Source organism: Colletotrichum truncatum, assembly GCF_014235925.2.
Source record: "Colletotrichum truncatum strain CMES1059 chromosome Unknown Contig_0014, whole genome shotgun sequence".
In the NCBI taxonomy this organism is placed as follows: Eukaryota; Fungi; Ascomycota; class Sordariomycetes; order Glomerellales; family Glomerellaceae; genus Colletotrichum; species Colletotrichum truncatum.
The window spans coordinates 307,538-333,973 of record NW_027222411.1 but is presented as its reverse complement, the minus strand read 5'-3'; the positions used below and the strand labels follow the sequence as shown (position 1 = coordinate 333,973).

The 26,436-nt window shown below is 47.7% G+C and overlaps 9 protein-coding genes across 9 annotated transcripts; 2 read left to right on the top strand and 7 right to left on the bottom strand.

Moving 5' to 3' along the window:
• Positions 1-4,310: 4,310 nt before the first annotated feature.
• On the bottom strand, positions 4,311-4,974 carry CTRU02_215262 (uncharacterized protein; the record flags this gene model as incomplete). The annotated part of the gene is made up of 2 exons (XM_070206421.1): positions 4,311-4,690; positions 4,740-4,974. The coding sequence occupies 2 exons, from the start codon at positions 4,972-4,974 to the stop codon at positions 4,311-4,313; spliced, it is 615 nt and encodes a 204-aa protein (XP_070059912.1).
• A 1,910-nt stretch (positions 4,975-6,884) lies between these two features.
• Positions 6,885-8,798, top strand: CTRU02_215261 (heterokaryon incompatibility protein; the record flags this gene model as incomplete). The annotated part of the gene is made up of 2 exons (XM_036730538.2): positions 6,885-7,363; positions 7,409-8,798. The coding sequence occupies 2 exons, from the start codon at positions 6,885-6,887 to the stop codon at positions 8,796-8,798; spliced, it is 1,869 nt and encodes a 622-aa protein (XP_036577781.2).
• A 3,039-nt stretch (positions 8,799-11,837) lies between these two features.
• On the bottom strand, positions 11,838-13,505 carry CTRU02_215260 (FAD binding domain-containing protein; the record flags this gene model as incomplete). The annotated part of the gene is made up of 3 exons (XM_036730537.1): positions 11,838-13,012; positions 13,069-13,327; positions 13,413-13,505. 3 exons carry the CDS (start codon positions 13,503-13,505, stop codon positions 11,838-11,840), a joined length of 1,527 nt encoding a protein of 508 aa, XP_036577780.1.
• A 1,176-nt stretch (positions 13,506-14,681) lies between these two features.
• Positions 14,682-16,211, top strand: CTRU02_215259 (uncharacterized protein; the record flags this gene model as incomplete). Its single annotated transcript, XM_036730536.1, has 5 exons — positions 14,682-14,911; positions 15,128-15,215; positions 15,278-15,657; positions 15,726-15,821; positions 15,872-16,211. 5 exons carry the CDS (start codon positions 14,682-14,684, stop codon positions 16,209-16,211), a joined length of 1,134 nt encoding a protein of 377 aa, XP_036577779.1.
• A 607-nt stretch (positions 16,212-16,818) lies between these two features.
• On the bottom strand, positions 16,819-17,823 carry CTRU02_215258 (Lovastatin nonaketide synthase 3; the record flags this gene model as incomplete). The annotated part of the gene is made up of 1 exon (XM_036730535.1): positions 16,819-17,823. One exon carries the CDS (start codon positions 17,821-17,823, stop codon positions 16,819-16,821), a length of 1,005 nt encoding a protein of 334 aa, XP_036577778.1.
• Positions 17,824-17,960: 137 nt separating this feature from the next.
• On the bottom strand, positions 17,961-20,162 carry CTRU02_215257 (Lovastatin nonaketide synthase 3; the record flags this gene model as incomplete). The annotated part of the gene is made up of 1 exon (XM_070206420.1): positions 17,961-20,162. One exon carries the CDS (start codon positions 20,160-20,162, stop codon positions 17,961-17,963), a length of 2,202 nt encoding a protein of 733 aa, XP_070059911.1.
• A 2,215-nt stretch (positions 20,163-22,377) lies between these two features.
• On the bottom strand, positions 22,378-22,932 carry CTRU02_215256 (Lovastatin nonaketide synthase 3; the record flags this gene model as incomplete). Its single annotated transcript, XM_036730533.1, has 1 exon — positions 22,378-22,932. The coding sequence occupies one exon, from the start codon at positions 22,930-22,932 to the stop codon at positions 22,378-22,380; it is 555 nt and encodes a 184-aa protein (XP_036577776.1).
• Positions 22,933-23,003: 71 nt separating this feature from the next.
• On the bottom strand, positions 23,004-23,886 carry CTRU02_215255 (uncharacterized protein; the record flags this gene model as incomplete). Its single annotated transcript, XM_070206419.1, has 3 exons — positions 23,004-23,537; positions 23,612-23,736; positions 23,796-23,886. 3 exons carry the CDS (start codon positions 23,884-23,886, stop codon positions 23,004-23,006), a joined length of 750 nt encoding a protein of 249 aa, XP_070059910.1.
• A 1,156-nt stretch (positions 23,887-25,042) lies between these two features.
• On the bottom strand, positions 25,043-25,650 carry CTRU02_215254 (uncharacterized protein; the record flags this gene model as incomplete). The annotated part of the gene is made up of 2 exons (XM_036730531.1): positions 25,043-25,201; positions 25,291-25,650. The coding sequence occupies 2 exons, from the start codon at positions 25,648-25,650 to the stop codon at positions 25,043-25,045; spliced, it is 519 nt and encodes a 172-aa protein (XP_036577774.1).
• Between the last annotated feature and the right edge of the window lie 786 nt (positions 25,651-26,436).

The following is a 26,436-nucleotide window of genomic DNA, read 5'->3' as shown; positions in this document are numbered from 1 at the left end:
GAGGACAGTATCAACTCAAGTACAAAGCAACCTAATTTGTCTACCAACCCCAAAACGATAGAAAGACGGAACAAACCCTCGCGGTAGCCAGCAAATACGCCTGCAAAGCCACCGAGCAATTGGATGAAATGCTGAGACAATAATAATTCAGGGACGCCAGCACCCAGACCCGAGTATACTAAGCAAAGGACAACCTAAGCCAACGATGGAGCTTACCATATACCACGGTAGCCAGCGACTCGACCTTTGAATTGCCACAAAGAACCCGCGCTACTCCTCAACCCATCTCGGAATGGGCTGAAGACGTCGTAGACGGACCACCCTCGGCGGAAGTACGTCCACAAGGAACGTCGATAGACGATACCGACCTGGAAGACGCAGAAGAAGAACACCATCTCGACAGAATGGAAAAAATTAAGGAAGTACTAGAATACAAATACATCGACCCCCAAGACGACTGCCAACAGATCGCCTTCCATGCAGAAGAATATCATAACAAAATCCCTACAACAATCACACAAACCCGGGATGAAGAAATATTCTTGGAAGACGATCCCAGGATTACGACACAGCACAGAGAACACAAGGAGATAGCATGGATCTACTGCATCTTCGATCACTGCGCCTACCATCTCTCAAAGAAAGCAGAAAACGAACTATACCCCAAAAGAAAAGAAGAACTGCGAATCCGCAGAGCCCATGAGGAACAAGAACTCTCATATTGGGAAGTACGGGGAGAACCCGGAGAATAGAAAACCAACAACAATGGAATAGCATTCCTACGACCCAGCATCGAATACCCTCAGAAGTGTGTGAACCACTTCACGGGAGTCTGGTGGAATTGCAGGGAAGACCTATGCAAACTCCACTACATTCCAAAAAGCGAAAGTTGGAGATTCCGACAACAAGAACTAGACAAGCAAGGACAGGACGGCGAGACGCCCAGCCCACCTCGTCTAGGAATCAGAGAAAGTAACCTCGGCAGAGACCGAAAGAAGGGCGAGAAGGCCCTCTACTCAAAAAACTAGGAGAGCCGCCTTGTCCGGGACACATGGCGAGCTCCCCCAGCAAGTCCCTATGTGCTACATTCGACGACGACGCACAAATGAAGATCACAGTAAACCTAGGCGGATACACCACACAGGTCCTGATAGACTCAGGAGCCCAAGGAAACTTTATCGCACCCCGAATAGTGCAACAGCGAGAAATACCATGGAATCAGAAGCAAAACCCTTACCGACTAAGGAATGTGGAAGGGAAAGAAGTCGAGTATGGCGGAGGCAGCATTGATCAGGAGACAGCGCAACTCCCTTTGCTCTACCATGGCCATCAGGAGCTTATCAGCCTCGACATCACGGAGATAGGAAACCACGACGTTATCCTCGGAATTCCATGGCTACGAAGACATAACCCACAAATCGATTGGGTTACCGGCCGAATAAAATTCAATCCAGCCTCTGAGAAGCACTCGACGAAGGCCTCATGCGGATTACTAGCAGCAACCAGAGCAAGACCACGCCTGATGCTAAGGATAAAAGACATTAGCACTAGGACGCTAGCAGCCACGACGATTGACAAAGTCACGGAAGATCCAATGTCAAAGATACCTGTTGAATACAGGGTCTACAGCAAACTCTTTGCACCAGAACTCGAGACCGGATTACCGGAACACAGCAAGTGGGATCACAAGATCGAAATTAAGGAAGGATACGAACCCACCTTTAACAAAATATACCCACTCAACCAAGAGGAAATGAAAGCCTTAGACGAATGGCTTGACGAAAATCTTGCGAAAGGATTCATCAGACCTTCGAAATCACCCGCAGGATACCCCGTACTATTCGTACCAAAGAAGAACGGGAAGAAAAGACTTTGTGTCGATTATCGACGACTCAACGATATTACGATCAAAGACTGTTACCCACTGCCCCTCATATCGGAACTAAGAGACCTACTCTACGAGGCCTAATGGTTTACAGCCTTGGACCTTAAAGGAGCCTACAACCTTATCCGAATTGCAGAAGGAGATGAGTGGAAAACAGCCTTCCGAACGAGAAGAGGACAGTTTGAAACGTTAGTCATGCCATTTGGACTCACCAACGCACCGGCTACATTCCAAACTATGATCAACCAAGTACTACGGGAATATCTGGACAAGTCTGTTGTTATGTACCTCGACGACATCCTTATATTCTCCAAAACGTTGGAAGAACATAAGAAGCATGTCCACGAGATTCTCAAAGCACTCGAACAAGCGAAGCTACTTATGGAACCAGAGAAGAGTCTGTTTCACAAACAGGAAGTAGAATTTTTAGGGTTTACAATCACGCCAGGCGTAATCAAGATGTCCCCTAACAAAATCAAGGCTGTGCAAGAATGGCCTACACTAGAGAACCCGAAGGACATACTATCCTTCTTAGGATTTGTCAACTTCTACCGAAAATTCCTCAAAGACTACTCCAAAACGATATTGCCTCTTACCGAACTCACTAAGAAAAATGCACCTTGGGAATGGACAGACAAACAACAGAAAGCGTTCCAAGAAGTCAAGGACAAGGTCACATCGGAACCCGTCATCCAGATTCCGAACCCTGAGAAGCCCTTCGAGCTCGAAACGGATGCTTCGAACGAAGCTGAAGGAGCGCAGCTAGGCCAAAGGGACGAGAACGGAGTCCTATACCCCTGTGGATTCTTTTCAAGGAAGTTCCAAGGACCTGAACTGAATTACCAGATCCATGATAAGGAACTTATGGCAATTATCGACGCATTCAAAGAATGGAGACCCCAACTATCAGGAACAAAGTACGAAGTAAAAGTATACACGGATCACAAGAATCTAGCATACTTCACTACTTCGAAAGAGCTTAACAAACGACAAATCAGATGGTTAGAATTCCTCTTAGAATTCAACTTCAGAATCATCTATAGGAAAGGATCAGAAAACGGCAGAGCAGACGCGCTCAGCCGAAGACCTGATTACAAGGACGAAGTCCTAGAAGAAACTCAGGTTATCCTTAAAAAAGACAATGGCGACCTCGTACCCGCCGCGAAACTCTTAATGATCGGCGACCGTGTCAAGACCAGCACGACTGGAAGAATGATACACGACCAGATCAGGGAGATACACAGCGCACCCGCTCACGGTCACTAAGGAGTTACGAAAACCTGGAAACGAATTAGACAATACTACGACAAGCAAGTAATAAGAAAAGACGTCGCTGACGTAATCAAGGATTGCGAAGTCTGCGCAAAAAGTAAGCCCAGCAGATACAAACCATATGGAGAATTATAACTATTGCTAGTACTACCAGCACCCTAGCACTTAATCTCTCTAGACTTTATCGTCAAACTACTAAAATCGAGAGAACTACTTACTAAAGTACAGTACGACAGTATACTAGTGGTTGTAGATAGATTTACGAAGTACGCGTATTTCATACTATACTTAGAATCAAGTACGGCAGAAGACTTAGCATATACCTTTCTCAGGATCATTGTCAGCTAACACGGCCTGCCCTAGGAAATAGTGTCAGACAGAGGATCAGTCTTTACGTCCAAGTTTTGGAGATCCCTGATCTCGCAGCTTGGAGCAAAGCATAGCCTTAGCACTGCCTTCTACCCGCAGTCCGACGGACAAACGGAAAGAATCAACTAGATCCTGGAAACGTACCTAAGGAGTTATGTAAACTACGACCAGGACAACTGGGTTAAGTTGTTACCAACCGCATAGTTCGTATACAATAGTTTAATAGGAGAAAGCACGCGAGAATCACCTTTCTTCCTTAACTATGGATTTAACCCTACCGCTTATAGAGAACCCCGAACCGGCTCTGCCGCGATAAAAGCAGTAGCAGACATCAAGAAACTTAAGGAAATCTAACAAAAACTACCCCAAGAACTCGAATTCGTACGGCAAAGAATGAAGAAACACGCCGACCGACATAGGGTGAGAGGCCCACCCCTAAAAGAGGGAGGTAGCGCCTATCTCATACGGCGAAACATCAAAACGAAACGACCTAGCGACAAACTCGACTTCAAAAAACTAGGACCTTTCGAAATCACGAAGAAAATTTCCGAAGTCAACTATAAGCTGAAACTACCGGAAACAATGAAATGTCACCTAGTCTTTCACGTCTCATTATTAGAACCAGCACCGGACGGTACACACACCGAAGACTGCATCATTGTGGAAACAGATGACACCGAATACGAAGTAGAATGCATTCTAGACTACCGGAGGAATGACGAAACAACAGAATACTTCATTAAATAGAAAAACTACGGACACGAAGACGACTCGTGGGAACTAGCTAAGAACCTAGAACACGCTCAGGAAGAACTCCAGCGGTACTGGAACCAGGAACGCCTGGACCAAGGAAATCCGCCTCGACAAGGCTAACACCGAAGGAACCCCAGTCACCAGAATCCCCGGCACCCCAGGAATTGAGATCCTTAAGGACTGCCGCTTCCTGCGCCGCTACAACACGTTCCTCCTCCTCCCACTCATCAACAGACTGCATACCTCGACGAATTAGATCAGAACCACGCTCCTTAAGAAACCTCTTCTGTTTGCGAAGACGAGACAAACGACCCAGAGCAGCGGCAAGCTGAGTCTGCAGGATCTCGAGGGCCTCCTCGGCCTCCTGTTCCTCCTGCTTAACCTTCTTCTGCTCCCGGAAACAACGATTCACTAGAGAAATTAGCAAAAAAAAAAAAAAAATCATAGGAAAAGGACATACGGGCATTTGCCATATCACCACTATTACAACCCGTTAGACCCCGTGCCACATACTCACTACAACGCTTCGAATTAGCGAGATCCATCTTGCACACACGATGATGCTGAAAACAAGGCGAGCAAGGCATTGCGTCGTAACCACGATGCTCGACAAGAATTCCTAGAGCCTGACGATTACGCTTGATTTGAGCGCGCCGACTTTCGTTGGAAACCGATTTTTGAACGCGACCTGACATGGTGTCAGCATCATGAATGAATAAGGACGCACGATTGACGACTCCCCAACCTGGGAGCCCCGACCTACTTATGTTGGCCTTGAGGACAAGACCATCGAGGGGAGACCTGATGTTACGACCCGTTAGATATACCTAACAGGACCCACTCGGTTGGGCGGTTATGACAGGACTTTGTATGCAGGGCCACGGGAACAAAAGGTAACCTCTCGGAACGGAAGAACTATAGAACGGAACAAGTCACGTGATGAATCATTCTAGGTCAGAATGATCCAAGAAGAGTTGGGGGCCAACGGATCATGTTCGATCAATATGATCTCCAACGACTACAGACAATACGTGTAGATAGACTCCTATATAGACCAGGACTTGAGTACCTGCTCAAGCCCTCTAGATAGTTCTTCAGCAATCAACTTGTGATTCATCCTCGAATGACTTTCAGCTTACCTCTCAGTATTGTGAATACTAAGAACCTCGTTACCATAGTGTAAGACTGATCACCTTACCCTAACCCTACGATCTACCAGAACGACCTCTACGAACCAGTGTTAGTCTCTTACTGCACCTTCTGTTAGCAGAACCCTACTGTCAGATAGCTGGCCGTAACAATAGACTGCGTCTGATGCTGGAATGTGCAAGAAGCTTTCAGCCTGTTCTAGGCTTGCGGGGTGAAGCTTGTGTACGCCATGTCTATAATCCTATTTGTTTAATCGCTTAGTGGCCTCCAAGTTCGTGTTTTCGTCTTCATCAGAGTGTAGCAGGCTTTCCTTCGGCATTCGGGAAGCTCCACGTAGTCCTTCTGTTAGAATGATACAAGAATTTAGGTCAGATGTCAACATACCTGCCGAGTTTTGATTTCATGTATGGTTTTACCGTTTCATACTATGTACTACACCTGAGCATTTTTTTTGGTTCGTTCTGAGCTAACCAAATGCCGCTTAGATTAGCCAGCGCCACCAAGATTGCCAGCCTTACAGCAGAAGCGCCCGTGGAGCTTGCCTTAGAGGCTAGACACTTAAACTGACGGGCAGGCTGAGTAGGCTTTAGCACACCATCATGGCATCTGTCTCTGGCATGCCGCTTAAAATAGATTATCACTTAGTGTGACACACCTTCGTTGCTGCCTAGCTGCCAGCGACCCTTTTCATGCCCTGGATGTAAGACTTTACCGATAGATTTGGTTAGCCAATCTTGGCCGAGTGACATGTGACAGAGATTTGGGGGCATGGTGGTCAGACGTGCACACAGGGTTGCGGCTAAAAAGAAGATCTGTCTCATACGTTGGGGTTAATTCCAGCCGGCCCTACTTTAGTTCGCATAGTCCAGGCAGGCCAACAAGCTTTTCAGAAAATCTCGAGTTTGGTCACTTGGCCTTTGTCGAACCCAAGGTGTAGCTGATCGCACTGATGGACGTTAACCACAATGAAACTCGGAAAACCCCATCCAAACATCGCTGCAACTATTTATCCTCGCTACCAACAAGAATCGTCAAAGGTCAGTGACTGATAACCCTGATTTTGGTATCGGAGACTGACGAGATGACGCCTACAACCAACTATATGCTCACCGATCACGCCACCGTGTGGCGACTAGACCAGTACAACCTTGTGGAAACTGAGAAGGTGCATAAACATTTTCCTTAAAATGATGATAATTCTTTTGGGTCAACCTATGCTTGTCTATTATGCCGAGCTGCAATGGAGGCCACCTATGTAAGACACTGCCGCTAAACTATTGGCTTTTTCTTTTCCAGGGGGGATGAAGGTGGGGGAGGGGAGAACAAAAAACAACGAAACGGTTGACTGCACACTGACTGCAAGTGTTAAATATTTCGTTTTTCAGTCGCCGCTTGCTTCTCACCTTCTGTTTGTTCGCTCAAGCGCAAAATCACCTCCCGCTCCCTCTCACCCAATATGGAGTATCAAACCCTCCGTCATTCACCACGCGAGATACGACTAATCCGAATATTCCCCGACGATAACCCATGTAACCCAATCCAATGTGAACTAGAGCATACGTCCCTCTCGGCACCAGGGGCCTATGTCGCCTTGTCATACTGTTGGGGAAGCACAAAAGATATAACCCACATCGCCGTATCTCAAAGCCGATTTCCCGTTACAAGAAATCTCGCCCATGCTTTGCAATTGCTGCGACTCAAAGGCTTTCATCGAGTATGGGCTGATGCTATTTGCATTAATCAGAGTGACCTAGACGAACGGGCTCAGCAAGTGTCATGCATGTGCGCGATATATCAACATGCCACCATAACAGTGGCATGGATCGGTAACCCTAATACTAATCGTGACCTGGTGCTATCCAAAAGATCCTGTGAGCTCATCAACCTCTTGAACAAGAAAAGGGACAGTCTGGTGTCGGCGCCACCGAATTGCAATTGGTCCAACAGAACTTACCACGAAACGTCATTCATACCCGAAAGTCAAAAGCCAGCCTATAACCAAAAGTTGCTCCAAGCACTTCGCCTTCTGGACTCAGACGACTGGAATATTTTGATAGAGTTGTTTAAGCAAGATTATTGGAGCCGCGTATGGATTATACAAGAAGTTTCAGTTAGTGCGAATGTCCAGTTCGTTTGGGGCAGTCAATCATTCTGGCTTAAAGAATTACGATGTGCAATGTCGGTTTGCCAAAATTACAGGGCCGACATCCCAGGAGCCGATAAAGTCGCTTCAACGGAAGGATTCCGCCATGTTGAAATGCTCTTCGGCTTCCGCCAAAGCACATCCAATACGCCGAAGAGCCTTATCCAGGCCTTGATTGATTGCCAAAGAGCAGTGTCGACCCGTCGAAGAGACAGGCTTTATGCTCTAACTCACCTTACCACAGACGGTACAAAGCTGATACCAAACCCAGACTATGAGATCACAATAGATCAGCTCTATGAAGAAACCACCTTTCGGATGATTAGCGCGAGCTCCGGCCTTGATTCAATCGTCTTCACCGTTCGCTCTGGCGATAATTGGATACCTCAATGGGACAACCCGTCCACATGGTCAAATTTGAGAGCCAGCGAGTACCTATCTGGAAGATGCAACTTTGTGAGCGAAAGATCACGTAGGAACCATGGCTCCGGTACGGTTATTAGCCAGTGGAAGGCAACAAAAGACTCGAAACCGTACGCGACGAAAATACGCCATGTGTTGGAAGTTAGGGGCAAAAAAGTCGGAAGAATAGCAAATTGCTCTGCGACAGCATCTGAAGCCTGCCAAGCGGGTACACCAGGATTGTTACAGCATTCAACCGTCAAGGATAATGACTGGGTACCCAGCCGAAAGACACTGATTGCCCTGTGTTGGATATTATACGATCTTTTACCCAATAACGCCTACATAAAAGCGAAAAAAGTCAGTGTAGCTGATGTTCACTGTCTTCTTGCCAGCAAAAGTCGACGACAGGAAGTCCAGAGAAACGAGTCTGAGCTTTTCAGATGGCTTACATGTCGGAGGAACCTATCTTTCAAGATTGATAATGTCCCACTCATAAATTGGCTTTCAGGGACAAATATGTTGAGCCAGATAAACCCCAGACGGCATGATGCTTCGGCCTTAGCGAAACGAATAGCTGATATTGTAAGGTTGGAAATGAGGCTCATTACTACGGATGAAGGCGATATCGGATGGGCGACCGATTCTTGTAAGCCCGGAGACGACTTGTATTTGCTACTTGGATGCAGTGTGCCTGTCGTACTACGGCCAATCCAAGGCGGGCAATATCAATTACTAGGAGATAGTATTATACACGGACTCATGAAAGGCCAGGGCATGGTAGGCGAATCGCCCTTGCAGTGGCAGCGGGTGTTACTGAAGTAATTTCGCATTGTGGAATTGAATTATGTCCTTACCACCCAAGACTGTTGAAAACTAAGATTTAACTGTGTGTTTTCGTTCATTTGATTATTTGGCTTGGTCTAAAAGCGGCGCTAGCAATATATCTCATTCCAGCTTTTATCATCCTTACGATTACCACTTGTGTGATCATTATTTGCGCCGTAAATGTAGTGAGAAGTATTGATGAGGTCGTTGAAAGAGCTCACATCAATAAGAACCTCGTCAGTTCTTTAATAGTCCCTATTGATTATAACACACCAAAGCACTTCTCAGTAGAACGCTTCACCTAGCGTCACAGGAGAGTCCGTTCAATAGCTGTTATATCCAACGCTAGTATTCAGGTTATACTGATCATTACTCCTTGCCTTTTTATAACCGAATAGACTGTTTTCAACAAGCCTATGACTCTTGCCCCCGTGATCCCCTTCGTCCGCACCGGTTGCTGCATGCGCAGTAGAGGATGGCGAATCTAACTAACTCGAGGGAGCCATATTACTCAGTCTCTGTCTGATTATCACCTCGGCCTTACATATCAGTCGTAATAACGACATTGATAGGGCTTTTTCTGTCGCCTGAAGCTGAAATGGCTTATGACTACCGTGCCTTTGGAGTGCGTGTAACCCATCGAGGCCCTGTTGGCTACAGGTACATTCTCTTGAAGAGAAATAGTCCCTCAGATGCTAATCAAGACTTTTTCTGGACAACTAAATAATCACCATTAAAGGTTGTGACGACATTGTTAACGCTCACCGAATACACCGAGCGAAGTGTGTTTACATGAGGCATATGAAACGCACACCGGAGATGTATACATAAATGCTCTTTCACACACATACCCTCTTTCTAAATCAAGCCACTCTTTTACACCTTTTCTAGCCTGATTACTATGTGCCTAGTTCGTCACAATGGCATTTATATAGTTTGGAAATTTCTATTCAAGAGGCACTTGCGTGATAACTAAAAGGAGGCCTGGGAACTATAGGAGCTAATGATACATAGTTTTATCTCTTGTGGTGGTAAAAGTGGACTCACAGTTACCAGTCGGTTACTGTGGGGTATATGGCCATCACGACATATCTCTAATGTAAGGGGAAAAGAGTGGACATCAACTGGAGACTCTGTAACTATAGCCAACTGGAACCTGGTGGGATATCTATGTTATAGTGAAATGTGAAATAGCAAACATATGACTTCTAGCTTATGAACTTGTTGTGATCCTAGAACCATTCAATCCAAACGTTAAGGTCTTTAATCTACCAACTTCTGCAGCTCTGTAAGAATCTATCTGGCTTTTAAGGCCAATGGGATAAGGATCCGCACCGCGGTTGACTATGTATGCTTGTCCACAATCTATTGGCTTCAAAGTTCTATGATATAGACCTTCCAAGGCGCCAGATGAACTTTGATTTCAGGCGACTCTGCTTCGTCATTACAAATTCTCATACTTAATTTGTCCCGGGAATAGAAGATGCTGGATTTGAATTAACCCCGTTATTATGCGTTCCACACTAGAAAACCATAGTTGAGCGCACAAACACCAACAGCATTAACCCCCGGCTCGGATCCGCAGCACTCTCTAGGTTATCCTTTGGTGTGTAGTGGACATGGTCATCAAGCTTCCGCAATGCATCCCAGCTACTAGTACAGTCGATAACCAGCGCACGGATGACGACGGCTTCTCCCGGGATGCGGGACATCGCATGCTTGCAGAAACCAGAAGAAAAGAACTGAAAGATAACATGAACTTACCTAAGATCTACCCTGTAGGCACATACTTCCCAAAAAATCGTGTGCATATCGTCTAGTATGTTTCTTTTCATCTTGGCAGTCTTATGTGTGGTTTTCACATCAGAACGTGTGCATGGGAGTTCCGACTACCCATCTCGGTTAAGCCGACCCTTGAGATTCGCCTTCGGACCAGATACGACCAATGATTCGTCTGACCTCAATTAATGGCGCACATTTTTAAGCATGGTCAGAAATCCCCGCATCTAAAAAGTACCATCCCGTTATTTGAGAATTGCCAGTATGAGCTCCCTGTCAGCGCCCTGACGCCACCCTCTGGTTACGGTTGAAATACTCAGATACTTGTTCCGCATCGATCACATCTGTTCTTGCTCACGATGTTTCTTCTAGTGCATCGTCAGTAATAGAACACAAGCCGCCGGCCCGTTGGGTCTTGTCGCCATCCGTTCACTTCTGGATGGCGGAGTGTGTTTTCCCGGGCGAGCTGGGGTATTGTGACCCCTGTACCCATGTTACATAGGTAAAATCCTCCTAGATAACATTCGTACTAGTGGAGAGCGGGCCGAGAGCTCAAACAGGCATCGTCCGTCGGTAAGCGATCGAACAAATGCTTCTTACGACGGATCTGGTCCCACACCCCGGAACCTGGCCCTCGGTGATCTTAATGTTAGCTGCCTAATGTTGTCAGCAAACACAACCGCAACTTCGCCTGTGCCCCTCCCGACAGTTTTTTGTCGGAAACTGCGTCTAGACCGACAATGATGAGCTAATGCACACTATAACCCCGTGTCATGGTAATACTTCTTGTTGGTCCCAAACCGTACTTTGTTGAGTCGGTCTGTTGGCCTCAACCGACCCTGGTTTGTTAGGAGCGGAATCGGTCCACTGTGAACGCGTTGATCATCTCGGCGCAACAGCACATCCAGGGCTGGGTGACCGAGGCAAACCAGGGCCCGTGGTATAGTAGTACGTATACTCCGTACTTTGTGAACACTGGTATATGATAGCCTAATTGATATGTGCCTCATTCGTCACAGATTGTCATTGTGATTCATGAAGACCAATCCGAGACAATCCCGAACTCCATAAATTTAAATTGCGCCTTACATTGATAAAGTGAGAAATGTAAGTAGTACACGCTTGTAAATCGCTCTCAGAATCAACAATTCTTGTAGTAAAAAATCTAACTAATACCACGTGTTTAACGGCTTCAAGAAGACGTCATGTGTTAATGGGCTTGTCCAACAATAGAATTGGCATGTCAGTAAGACAGCCTTAAGCAGGAATCTTGTAGCCCGAGAGACGTAGCTTCTGAAAAACACCAGTTGGGTCGTACTTCAAAGATGCGGCCTGGAGCTTCCTAGTGGCTGCTTCTCCAAAAGTGGCGATGACGTCCTGCACTTTGTGGGCATAATTCAGATACTTCCACTCCCAGGCCAGATCCAAGGACGCTGCGTACTTGTCGACGTCGTCCGTATAGGCCTTGACAAAGTCAAATGCAATGGCCTCATTATCAGCACCATTGATAGCAAGCGTAACGAGGAACATGATGCCGTTCCCCCGCGCGATATAGTTGTCTAATCCCATGATGTTTCCACCCATCGCAATGCCCTTGTCGACTATGGACTTGGAGATGGGCTGGAACATGCACAGAGTGTTGAAGCCCGAGTCCACGCCAACGGCTTCTTCAAGGTTCTCATTGAGGGTGTAGAACTTATCCACAGCGTAATTCATCACGCGGGCATCGTTGTCGAATGCCAAAGTAAACCATGCATTTCGGAAACCCACAGGCTGACCGGAGCCAAGCTCGTTGGCTACCGTAGATAGTCGGTCAACCTTAGTTGTGTCCTGGAGAATCTTCCCCGAGACGTAGTATTGATCAAAAGCCGCAGGCTTGACTTTTCCCAAGGTGTTCTCAACAGCAGCGTTCAGCATCATGCCTCCCAAGGCAGGAATATAGGCCCAGTAGACGATGGAAGAACTGTTTTCATCCTTGTGAACGTTCTCAGTGAAGTCAACCAAGGATTCTATAACCTCAGAGCCGGCGCTCAAGTCGTAAATGAGATTTCCACCCCAAACGTTGGGGTTTTGGGCGTCGGGGAAATCGATAACGTACATGTCAAATCGTGTCACAAGGCCCAGATTGGCACCGCTGCCTTTCAAGCCTTGCCACAAGTCGGCATTCGACGTGGCATTGGCGTTAACAACCGACCCATTCGCCAGGACCACTTCGAAGTTGGCGACTTGGTCGCAAGCCATGCCGTGGGAGGCAGAGTAGAACGAGTTGCCGCCGCCGGTGATGAAGCCACCGACACCGACGGTGCCAGCACGACCGCCGGGAACAGCAACTCCGTGGGGTGCAAGGGTGTCATAAACAGTCTGCCAGTGGCCTCCGGGCTGGATAGATGCGAGCTTAGTTTCGGGGTCATAAGTCGTCGAATTCATGTTGCCTATGATGATCTTGTGAGTACTCAAGATCAAGTTGATGATAAATGGCGATGTTTACCAAAGTCTATGGTCACGCCGTCCTCAACGCTGTTTGAGCCGGCAAATGAGCCATGTCCGCCACCCCGAACACCAAACGAACAGTTGTGCGAGGCAAGCGTTGTGATGGTGACAGAGACGTCTTCAGCATTTGATGGCTGAACAACGCACCACGGTGGTAGGGCAGCACTGACGGACCAGTACGAGTTCATACGGCTTTCATAGTCGACTGAGCCTGGAGAATAAACCTTGCCAGGAAGGCGAGCAGCTAAACGTGGACACTTTCTGCGTTGTTAGCCACCTGAAAGGACCTCGGTGTTACCCAACAGGCAAACAATTGTAACGGCTCTGAATAGATGGACTTACGCATGTAGCCGAATGGGAGCAGCTACCTTGCGTCGAGGTAATAAGGCCTTGAAACGCTATCGTAGCAAGCCCAAGTATCTTTGTCGCCTTCATGACGGCTGTCTTTGCAAGTGAAACTGCCGGTAAGACGGATGAAGGTCAGACGGAGAAACTGCAGGAAACACTGACAGAGAAAATTGTCTGAAAAGAACCAAGGAGCATTTGCGTTTGCTGGCCCTTTTACGTGGAACGAAAAACGACGCTGAGGATGTGGAGCGAGCGCCGGATTCGTGTGCCCTCTTTGGTCTCGAAGAGCAGGGTATATTCGTCTAGCCGAACACCCATGGGCCCCTGGTAAGCGCGGAAGCGACAGACCCTTACAATTTATGTACCAACCAACAACTCTGAGTGTGTAAGCTCACCAAACTAGTGGTCATGGGGTCGGGTGAGGGGTTTATACCAACAAATACCCCAGGTTTGAGTCGAAGACGGCAAATTGTGGGGGCAGTAGAGAGGCCGAGAACAAGATTCATCCGCTACTGTGTCGTACATTTTGATCAGGGGAGTTCCACTCAAGACCAACGATGGGTAACCGTGTGGCTAATCAAACCTCTCTATGCAAGATTCTAGCAGATTTTGACTACTCTATGTCTGTGTGCTTTGTCAAACTCATCCGATATTATCTAGAAGCGACAAGGGCTGATTGCATGGATCCGAAGAAGGCAGCTCGATTTTCATTTCCGCCGTGAACAAGGCGTGAGGTCTCGTTCGAAAGATTAATAGAAAATCTACGAACCAACACGTCCTGCCTTCGTTGTTGGTTGTAACCATGTCGATGTGAGTCAATTAGACTGAAGTCTCGTCGGTGAAAACTCTGAAGCCCCGATCCTTGTCAACATCACTCGTAATTTGCTCAGAACAAAACTCTTGCCGAGCTGGTCCACAGGCAAGTTTACCCAGCGTGAATCCACTTCATCAGATACATTGCCGAGCGAGACTTATGGCAGGGCCTATGGGCTGTTTAATTTGGCGAAAATCAAGGATCAGATTCAGAGCATGGAAGGCCACTTCGACTTTCCCGGAGAGAAACTAGACAGAGAATCAGAACAAAAAGACGGCGGGCGGTATGGCCTCGGACTTTGCATAGTATTTCTGCTATATGTACTTGAAGAATCCCGCCTTGGGACGTAACTTGATGCAATCTTTTATGCCAACTAATTATTGTCAATCCCCTAGTCAAAGGTTCTTTTATTTCTCTTTATCTACTCAGGTTCTACATGGGCAGCTAAAATGCCCATCATCAATGGTGTGACTATACTTCTCCCAGCGCCAGATGGCTATATAGTCGATTTTCAGAACCCGCAACGACAGGCTGTGCCTGAGGCCTATTGGGTCGCTGGTATTGGAACGTCCTTAAGCCTGTTGCTGATGGCCCAGAGAGTTTACACGAAGGCGATCTTGCATGGATACCTCGAGTTAGAAGACTGTAAGTGCCTATACACATCGTCCCTCGCTTGGGGGTGAACAAGATCTGCAAACCAACATTAATTTCTGCAGGGATTCTCTTATTCTCGTGGGTGAGTCTTTACAAAATTTCCAGCCCTTGCTATCTGCGGAGTTGGAACTGGACTAGAAATCAAATTCTCAATCTGCCAGTAGTTGACGTCCCTTGTGGCAGTGGTCTTGTGTACGTGTAAGGCTTCGTACTTGATCCACCACAACGTATGGCTGTTCTGATGGTTTGTCGCAGACATGTTTGGTGCAGGTGTTGGAGGAATTCATGCGTGGGAACTTTCCATTGAAAGATATCAGACCTTCATGACTGTACGTAATTACATCTTTCTCATTTACACAACGTCTTTTTCAAAATAGCTCATGTTTCAAATAGCTCGTCTATACAGCGGCACCGATATACCTCCTCCGGCAGCTCGGCAAAAATCTCACTGCTCGTTTTCTATAAGCGAATATTCCCCCAAAGATGGCTCCAATGGTCAGTCTGGATACTTGCCGGCGTCATAGTGGCATATACCGCTGGAATATTCTTCCCGCTGATCTTTGCCTGCCAACCGACTGCGAAAAGCTGGGATTCTAGGATCACGAACGGAGCATGCATCAACGGGGCAACGTTGTATATAGCGACAGCTGTTGCCAATATCATATCCGACGTCTTCGTTCTGGTGCTGCCAATTCAGCCGTTGATCAAATTACAAATGAAGCGGCGCCGACAGAAGATAGGTCTTGTAGCCTTATTTGCCGTGGGTTCTTTGTATGTACTAAATTCGCTCTAAGGCAGTTATCACTATTGTCACCCACTAATAAGACGAAAATACACAGGACCGTGGTCACCTCGTTCGTGCGTTTCTTCCTCTTGCTAGATATGCTCAGAAGTTTGGATCAATCCTGGGCCATCTCGTGGGCCAGCGTGTGGATGTAAGTATTGCCGCGCTCTTTTTTCCTTCCTTGCTTACAAATTATCGCAGCATCATTGAAGCCAATCTCCTCATCATCTGTGCAGCTTTTCCCACTCTCAAGAAGTTCATTCGGCATATCGCGCCAAAACTCCTGGGCGAAAGCTCGTACGGTCGAGGGACAGAACAGGCCGTGAGCGGTGGTGTAGCTAACCGTGGTACTAACGGGACGAATAACTCGCTGGGGCATGAGTTCCTGATGGAAACTTTGCCACAAGGCACGTCAGTGAAAGTCGCTGGCGGATCCTATGATTTGGACGACGGCTCGTCTGAAACGGCCATTATACTCCCAAGTGTCATTATTCAGACGAGAACTGTGACTATAATGAATCACCATTGGCTAGTCAGTTAATCGGCTAGGTTGTTGGGTGCCGTAAACGCGTGATGTTTGTCAGTCTGGCGATAGGCTATGATTTCACTAAATTCACTCGTCACAGCAAGCAGAAGCTTATAATGACATCGTCCTATCTAGAAGTAGGCACACTATTCCTAATCACTTCAATAAATATCATACACCAGTTGACGTAAGTAGTGTCAGTGAGAAAAAAGTATAGTTTTCAACTAAGTATTTTATATCAACTTATAGTAAAGAAAGGTTCTTATTGGAAATCTCGTAACTAGTAATCTGGCTTTAAAAGCTAGTTCTGATTTTCCTAACTGGCTAAATTAGCTAGATTTTACTGGGTATAGGCCTTCTCTTTCGTGATAAAACTACATTACAAAAATAGCTTTTACAAAAGTTTGCGGTATATATAACGACCTCCACCGATTTAACCATGTCAATAAGCTGTCACGCTATCCCTTTACTAAGTTAAAAAGTTAATACGCGACATATTCATATTTGTCAATCGTGTAGAGACAGTTTAAATACAACTGAGTAAGCATTCCAAAAAAGAATAGAAGATCTCTGAGTCATATCAATCTGTTTTCGCCGGACCCATCCGACCTCAGTACCAGGGCTAATTGCTAGGCGTTTTAGACACTGAATCCGCCGATTGATACTTATCTAACAGATTGCTAATCACTTTATCGGCCAATTGTAGTAGGTTGATGCCTGAGTTGACATCGCTCGGCGGCAGCCGAATGTCAAATTGCTGCTGAACCCAAGCAGTCAGCTCAACCGCTGCGAACGAGTCCAAGCCCAGGGAAGTCATGCTCGTTGTAAGAGATAGCTGCTCCAGCGGTTTGACAAGGAACCCAAGCAGGGCTCTTCCTAGTAATGAAGCTAGTGAAACTTGGCTTTTTGTTGTATTGAGTTGATCCGGCTGTTCTCGCGCAAAGTGAATGAACTCATGACACTTGGTCAAAGTCATGTCCTCGGTGTTGACATTCTCATCATAATGGGGGCCGATAAAAGCCTTAGCCATCCTCGGATCACGCTCCCAAATAAATTGATTCGTTTGGGTTCCTGTGCTGGGGTCAGAAACCATACCCAAGACAAGTTGCGGTGGTGCGGCTGGCTGGATTGTGATGGCGATAGCGCGCATGACAGCCTTTTCTCCTAAATACACATAGCCGGCCTTGTGGAACTGAGCCGCAAGTCTTCTATCCCGCGCTACAGCTCCAACGGACCTTACGATGCCGAGATCAAGTACGCTGGCGGGAAGCCCTAGACTACGACGGTAGACAGCGAAAGCGTCCAGGTAAGTGTTGGCGGCGTTGTAATTAGCCTGGCCTCGCTGACCAACGATCCCGCTGACCGAGCTTAGAAGTAGGAAGAAATCAAGCTTTGGTTTCTGGCACTGTAAAACAGCATGTATGTTTTGCGCTCCGACGACCTTAGGCCCAACGGCAGCGGACCAATCCTCCCAGGACATCTCATCCATGGGACGGTCTCGAAGTAACATGGGCATGTGGAAAATCCCAGCAAGGCCTTCAGGGGCAGGCAGGGCTGCGTTGATGGCGGCTTCAACATCTGAGATATCTTCGACGTTGCCAGACACACAGGTGGTGCTGCACCCCATGCTTGCCAGTTCTCTGAAAAATGAAGTTTTATCCGCGTCAGAGTCCGCAGCCGAACGTGATAGAAACACGAGATGACGAGCTCCGTTCTCAGCCATTCAGCATGCCAGAGATCTGCCAAGGCCTCCAAGGCCCCCTATCAACAAATAACTGGCATTGTAACGGAACAAGGGTCCTCTCTCAAGCCTCTCGGCGTCAACCATCTGTTTGTCGGTGGTAAGGCTCGTTCTGCATCTTCCAGTGATGACCACCTCATGCGAGGGATTTGCACGATGCCATTGGAGGTGATACCGAACTCATGATCCGTATATGTTTCATGTGAATCGTTAGACTGGTTGCGTCGCAGTCCCTGGACGATACGCGCAATGGCTGCGGCACAATTCGACACCGATGTCTGCAGCGCTTCCACTTCGATGGTGGTAAGGTCAAGTGTGGGATGCTCATTTTGTGCCGTACGTGCAAGGCCTAAGATGCATCTTGCGTCAGGCTTGGGACAAAGTGCGTCGGTTGCTGCACTCCCAAGCTGAAGAGGAGGGACGACAAAGATCATTGATCCATGCACTGAAATAAGCTGTTTTATGAATGGCTGAAAAATGGTAGCTGTCAGCGCTTTTATGGGGTATACTTCAAGATACAGGAGAGATAAAGTAACAACTTCTTCGTCGTCTTGGAATCCTTCATGCACCAAGTCGCATATGCGGACTATGGCTCGCCGGCCAACAGCTTTCATTTGGTATTTTATTGCTTCTGCGAGGTGTTTGAACAAGACTGTCGTGAGGACGACCACAAGTCTTTGATCCTGGGAACTGATTTGGGCGGTATTTAAAAATGGATGAGCTGATAGACCGTTAAAAGGAAGCCTGACACTTTCCCCAGTTGTCAACTGCTCAGCAAGAAGTCCAGCCTGAGGGGTCTCGGGCGAGAGATAGAAGAGAGACCGAGCGACAGAGAAGCTTCCCAATGGGCGGGAGCATCGACAGATGCAACGAAGACCGAGTCGCATTAGCTGCTCTTCCGCTTCAATGGTGGAGTTATCAACCACGAACCAACCCCCTGGTGCTAGAATAGATGCACAGTGGTCAAAGCCAAGGGTCAAAACCATGCCCGAAAGGCTCCGGTGACTATCCAGGATGACGACGTCAAATTTGGCTTCTTGATTGCTTTGTGAAGATTGCAGAAGAGTCTTCTGAGAATCTGAAGAAAGATCCAGAAATTGAGGAACAGGTTCTGTTTCTCCACCATCGTCTAAAGCAAGTCGTCCTTGTTGAAGCTGCTTCGACGGCATGGCTGCATATGTCAAATTCGACCCTAAGTGCCCATTTGACATAAGTTGTGTCTGCAAAGCTTGCTTCACACTGTGGGCTAAGCTCGTGTTAACTCCATCTACGTTGCAGAACACTCGAAGGCGTGGGTTTTTGAAGGCAAGTAACTGAATCAACCAAGCTGTGGAGCTGACATAGTTCGTGTCATTCAAGTCGACATCAGGGGCCCAGTCAAAGTGTGATACCAGCTTGAGGCTTTCTAGACTGGGATGGATTTGAGCCCGTGGCTTGGCTGAGAGTGTGACGTCCCGCATGACGAAACGTGGATGCTCGCCTCGACTGCCTTGATGTGCCTTGATAGTGCCCTCCAATGATCGACCTGGCTTAACCCATTTGACCGCCGCAGTCATGCCAAGTCTACCACCGCTGAAGTCAATCATCTCCTGCTCTTTGCCTTCAATCTCTTGATATCGTGCTGCTACAACCACGATCTCCTTGATGAAGCTTGGAACCAGTAGCACGTCACATCTTCTTCTAAGTCCTTGGCACATGGCAACGAGATTGAGCTGCAAGCCCATATCAAGAACTGCTGGGTGTAGCAAGTAGCGCGAACTACTCTCAACATCATTGTAGGCTGATGCTGATGCTGCCATTTGCGTGGTAGAGGCTGTAATATCTTCGAGACCTTGTAGTGATGCGCCATACGACAAGCCTACGTCGTTGGCAGTTGAGTACCAGTCCGTACTATCCACCTTTCGCGAAAATGTTTCGTGCTTCGACACCTGCAATGGAGAATCAGAGTGTGTGGGCAGCCTCTCGCAAGCAACCAGCCCAGGGCAATGACTGGTCCATTGGTCATTGCCTTGAATCGGAACCAAAGCCATGATGTGGAAGTTGTGCCAAGTTCTTTCGGTTTCGTGGCCGTTAATGATAGTATCAGTTTTTGTCGGCGAGAGACGTGTAAACAACTCGATTGTCAAACCTGGAGGCACAACCAGCGGCGTATTGATGGAGACGTCCTCCAAGATGTAGTTGTCTGTGTCAGCCGACACGAGCTGGCGAACTGCCTCTCCAGCCATTGCAACGAAGCCCGCAGCTGGAAAAACAACCTGTTCATCAACTATATGGTGACCTAACCAGCTGGGCAGATCCTCAGGGTCCAAGACACTTCGTCAGCACGGCTCTATGTCGGTTGTGTCCGGCACCCTAGCCCCCAGAAGCTCATGCGGCGGCCGCTTTGCACTCTTGTAGACTTGAGCAATGCGGGGTTGATCAAAATACTTCTTTCCATGGTGCCATGCATAAGGAGGCAAGTCTGTTAAACACGAGGATTCCCCATAGTCCATGATGCATTCAAGCTGGGCTTCCGACAATGCTCCACGTATGAAAAGCTCGCCGGTTGCCTTTAGCATAGCGATGTCGGCTCTCTCGCCACGACTCAAGGTGGGTACATAAGCAACATCGGAAGAAGATGCCCTCGCAGAAAGTATCTGTCCCACGGGTCTTTGGAGCGCAGGGTGGGGACCTATCTCAATGAGAAGCAGGCTGCCTTGTGTTGACAGCGACGTTTCGCTGGCTATTAGATGGCTCAAGGCCTGGCGGAAAAGTCTTACAATGTGTCAGCAGAGTTCCCACCAAGACTGATGCGTCAGACGCTTACACGGGCCTCAAGAGGCTTTCTTTCCAGTATCTTGTGGTTAACACTGCTGAAGATGATTCTTCTAGCAATGAACCTGTGACACTGCTATACAGTTTGCAAAACTGTGTATTTTCATATCCATTCTTGAGAAACGGCGTTAATAGCTCTTCGTATTGCGCCGCACATTGATCAACGTGGTGAGAGTGAAATGCCGTCTCGACCTTTAGCATTTGGCTTGAAATTTTTGGATGAGCGTATCGGATTCTTTCTAGTACCGCCTGCACTGCCGACGTGTCACCTGAGATGGCTGTGCTGATCGGACTGTTCTCACATGCTACAACAGCGCCTGGGACTAAAAAGGTCGCTGTCTTTTCGGCACTTAATTCGACAGAGGCCATGGACCCTTTTTCTTTTTTGTTATGGCTGGTATGCAAGATGAAGCCGCGCAGGTATGCAGTGATGATGGCTTGGTGCACCGAGAGCACACCCGCGGCATAAGCGGAAGCCACTTCGCCACTTGAGTGGCCTACCACCGCAACGGGCGAGACTCGCCTGGACCGGAAGACGTTGACTAAACCAATCTGTAGAGCTGTGCAGCAGGGGAGAGAGAACTCTGTCTTATGCACGCGGCTGGTTGGCGCTGGACGTGATAACTCATCTGCCCCTTAGTGTATGCATGTGTGGGCAGTTTCAGACACAATCCGTGCTGGCAAAAAGGGGCAATGAAGCAAGACCTTAAAACGTACCGAATAGTTTCCACGTGGGTGCTAAACCTTCTGGGGGTGCCTGTAAAGCTTGGTCTAGATCTCGGATTGTACTAGAAAAAACTGTGTTGTTCTGAAGCAGCTCGTATCCCATATGAGGAGATTGTGCGCCTTGGCCAGTGAACACAAATGCAATCGGTGGTACTTTGCTTTCTTCAACTTGAAGAACTGACGGAGAATCCTCGAAACTCAGAAGCGGCGAACTATTCGCAAACTCTCTATCATGCTCGCTTTTGAGACCGAGCTGACGAACGATTGTGAATGTGCGATAGGAGAAGTGGCGTCGCCGGCAACTCAGGGTATAAGCCAAGTCACGAAGCAAAATGCAAGCTTCGTCTTGCGTGCGGACTCTCTGCTGAACGTAGTCGCGGTGATTATTGACCTGTTGTTGCAATGACCAAGGATGAGTGGCAGTTTATAAGAGGATATGTGGTCTTCGAAGACTTTCTAGGTCTGTTTTCAACGGATAGGAACACCCATGAGAATGTGATTCCGATATCACATGGGCATTGGAACCTCCAACGCCGAATGAGTTTACGCTCACCCTCTCCTTTCGACCTGCAGGCCAAGGCATAGAGTCGAGAGGAACGGAGTAGAGAAAAGGAGGGTTATCCATACTCATGGGGTTTGGCGTTTCGAAGAAGATATTCGGCGGTATGGCTTTGTGCTCAAGGGACAAAACAGCTTTGATGAGACCAGTCAAACCTGCGGCGCCTTCGGAGTGGCCTACATTCGGCTTAACACTCCCTATAGTAATTCCACCATGTCAGAACACATTGGCTATCGCACTTGTCTCTAGCGGATCACCTACGGCGGTTCCAGTCCCATGGCATTCGATCCATGCCGTTTCTTCGAAGCTTGCAAGGCCTGCCAAACGATATGCTTTGCGAATTAGCAGTTCCTGTGCCGCGGCTTCAGGTTTAAGCTGTCCCGACTTGCGCCCATCATGGCCTGGGCGCTAGCCCGTACCACAGCGCGAATGGGGTCTCGATCCCGCATAGCGTTTGATAATAACTTCAGGTAAACGCCGTTAACAGCTTCCCCACGGCCGTAGCCATCTGCACTGGCATCAAACGTCTTGCAGCGACCAGAAGGACTTAACAAGCCTTGATCCGTGTACAGCAGTGTCATGAGAGGGCAGGTGATGAGGTTGACACCCAGAACAACAGCAGCACAACACTCGCCGCTCCTCAGGCTATGGCAAGCCATGTCCAAAGCGACAAGGCTAGCTGAACAACCTATTTTGATTACCATACTAGGACTCTGCCAATCTAGCGCGAAGCTGATGCGATTGGCTTGGAGAAAGTCCAAGAAGCCGGTGCCTCGGTATAAGCCAGCCAGTTGGCTATCCATGACGTTCTCTTGGAGACAGTCCTCACCAAAAACGCCGACAAAGACTCCAACGTCTTTCCGCTTGGTCTCATCGTTGATCTTGTCCGCAGACATGGCTCCAGCAAGCAAGGGTTGCAGCTTTCAGCGTGTCAAGGAGAGTCGTGCATGTTGACATCATGCTATAGCTAAATCCAAGCCAGATTATCAGAATCTCTCATGATCGCGTCGAGTGTGAACTTGTCGTAATTATCCTTCAATGGACGGCCATCTTTGAGTTCAAACTCGATGGAAACACCGAGCAGCTGCGGAAGCTCTTGAGTGATTCCAGTGGCACCAATCATCAGCCTTATAGCTTGAAAGAACTCGCCCCTGTGACCGAAGGTACCCTTACCTAGGGTGATGCCATTATGTAAGAGCTTTGTAGAAATGACAACCTTCTCGATATCAAAGGCGGGGAAAAACTCGACTAGGAGGTCCGTGAATTTGCTCCAGCTGAAATCATCGGCAAACAGCGAATGAACAATTCCCATATGGAAGGCTTCCCGGGGTTTAAGAATCTGTGACATGATGCCATACAGCGGTTTGTTTCGGTCATTCGGTACGATGGAGAAGCGCTTGTCGATGACGGAGAAGGGAACAAACGGGAGGACGTATCGAACAGACTGCTGGGCGTATAAAGAGACGCAGTAGAATTGAGGTCGAACGCAGATATTTGATCGCTGCGCTGGGAGGGAACGGGCGGGCGAGTCAAGTCGAGATTGTATTGCCCGTCGGGTGTTCCCGGTGAAGATACGGAATGCTTATCATCGGACTGGTGGATGGCAAGTTGATATTCCTCGCGGTAGGATGATGCTTCAGACTTGAGTCGCTTGTTCGGGATATCGTCCGCAGGCGGCGGCCCAGGGCGATACGGTAGACCTGGGATACCAAAGGGCAACATTAGTAACATGTTAATCAACCAACCAAAGACTCCTTACATGTCAGTCTAGCCGCAGAGGCACCAGGCAGGTTTCCCACTTTGGTACCGCTGGCATCGTCTTCAGTCGGAGAAGGATGAATAAAACTCATTATGACGATGAGAGTAGTGGCAGAAGAGAGGCTTGGCAGATAGGATGCTCAAAATGAAGAAAAAGCAAAAGATGGCTGCAAAAGAGCAACAAGATGTGGATGTTGTGTTGCTTAAAGATCAGAAGCGACCTTGTTTCGTGGGGGAAAAGGAGATGTTAAGTTTACCTGCTAGGCAAGAACGGCTGACGAAAAGAAAGGAAGGAGCCTTCCACAACTAAGAGACAAGGGCTAAAGCGAACTTGTGAAGGAAAAAGCAATTAGGCAGCGATTTTTCACTTGATCAAAGCCAAGGTTTTCTTGGTCTTATTCCTCAGGCTGCAGGCATAATAGACAAGCAGCCTCAGTCACTTCATACAGCGTCTTTGTTTGCCGTGGCGTATATTGCATTCTCCCTTTGTCACATCATGATTCTGATTTACGACAGGTTACCCAGCCTCACCCCTTTGCTGGTTTCCCAGTAATAGCTACTACTGCAGACCATTACCATTTCGCATGCTCACAGAAACCCACAATCTCCAACAGTAATCACACAACTTAGCTGATCTTAGCCTCTTTCACTGCAGGCAGCAACCTCAACTGATCCACTCTGAAGTTTTAATGCGCGCTTTGCTATCGGCACCTGAGTGAATTGAGATATAGACGATTCAGTGAACTAAAATATGTGAAACAGGACCAAATTCATTGTGGCCTTCTATCAGCCGACAGTCTTTGTCATGTGTGAAACTGTCAACCTTGCTGCACTTTATACATGATGATATAACCTTATCATCTGTTGTAATATACATATACTTCTACTCTGTAAAATAGTGCTGCACCTGGATGAGTTGCTATGGATTAGGCTTTTTATAGAAAAGAAATAGAATTTACACAAGTTTGAGAAACACGCATACATCTTATTCAAATATATCCAGACACATAGTTTTGGCTTAATACAAGTCAGAGAAGCGACCTACTACTGCTGAAATGCTTTTTATATACTGTTATCAAAGTTGGTTGTGTGGCACACACAACGTACTCCCCGGCTTCTCCATAAGGTAATCTGTCTACCTTTCTTTTGTCCAGAATTGTAAACGTTGCCAGCTAACTCCAGCAAGTAGCAACTTGCATCTTGGTTGCAAATGGCTAGTTGGTGGTATCAAGCTAATAGAGGTTTTCTCTAGCAATAGGAGTTGGCGATAATAACGTTGCAATTAGTCTTATGGAAGACCTGGCCAGACACCATTGGAAACAAGCCCGAAGTTTTACAACTTCTGTAAAGAAAAAGGGCACCATCCGCAATTGACCCAAAGCTAGCTAGCTCCTTGGGTTGGGTATCATGAAGAAAGGTTTTAGGTTAGCGCCACAATCTTGTTCGCAGATAGAACGGAGGGTTTAAGGAGGAAAGCGGAAATCGTGGCGACTCATATCATTGCACCAATAGATACTAGCCCCTTGCCCCTCACTGCCCGAGCAGCTGACTTTCCCACAGTTACCAGGGCCAGCTCCGTTCCTGGACTTTTCGGGAACGGTGTACAAGTAGTCAATGCCCTTGCTGGCATCACCAACTCCGGTTCGCGGCCATTTGCCACCGCAGAGGAACGACGAGCCGGTGAAATCGGTGCGGCGCTTCAGGGCCGCAGCGTCGTCGGCCACCTTGGGGTCACCTACGCCCCAGTCGGCGTCAAAGTTGGGGTTGATTTCCACCAACCTCTTGTAAATCTGCTCGACTGTGCCGCCGAGGGTCAGAGTAGGACCGTCAGGGAAGGCCTGCACCTCCCATTTCATGTCAACCACGGTGTAGTTGGTACCAGTGAAAAGTTCAGCCTCGGTAAGTGGCTTGTCAGTAACTTTTGCTGGCATAGGAGAAGCCTAGAGTTACCATAAAAAATGTGTCAGTTTCTGAAAATCACGGGGTTCATTCAAGGGAGGTCTTGGATGTACTAGAGATTTCGAAGGGGACTACCTGAGTAAAGCTTCCAAAGCCAAGCATGGCGCTGAGGAGAACAATTCCAAAAATCATTGCATGTAATGGTTGGCTTTGAAATTTGTGATAATTGCGTCATTGGACGTGATGAGATGATGGGTGTACTGGCAGCAATGATAACTTTCCAAAGGGGGAATCACTGGACGATATATAAACTTTTTTCGTCAGAAAGCAGGTCATACGAGAAGCAAATTCTAGGGTGAAAGTCACAACTAGGTGTCATGACAGGTCGTTCGACTCAAGGGTCTGGTTTATCGGTTTTCACATCGCAGGGAAGTCCCGCACACGGTGTAGTCACGGCATCCGGTCGAGGCTGTGTAATGCGTGATATTTACAAAAGTTCCTAACTTTGACCATGTCATTCGGACATGTTCCATTAGAACGAAAAGATAATGTGGGTGTTTTGCAAGGTACAGGAGAAGATATTCGAACGTTCTCGTCGGTGATCGAGTCTGGCCAGGCTGGCCAAGGTGGCAAGTTCAGCCTTGATGCCGAGGACCCTGAGTTGCTCTTCGACCTTCACGTTGATTTACACATTCGTTACTAGACCCAACGCCAAGTAAGTGGTAGTCCCCTGCATTGCTCAA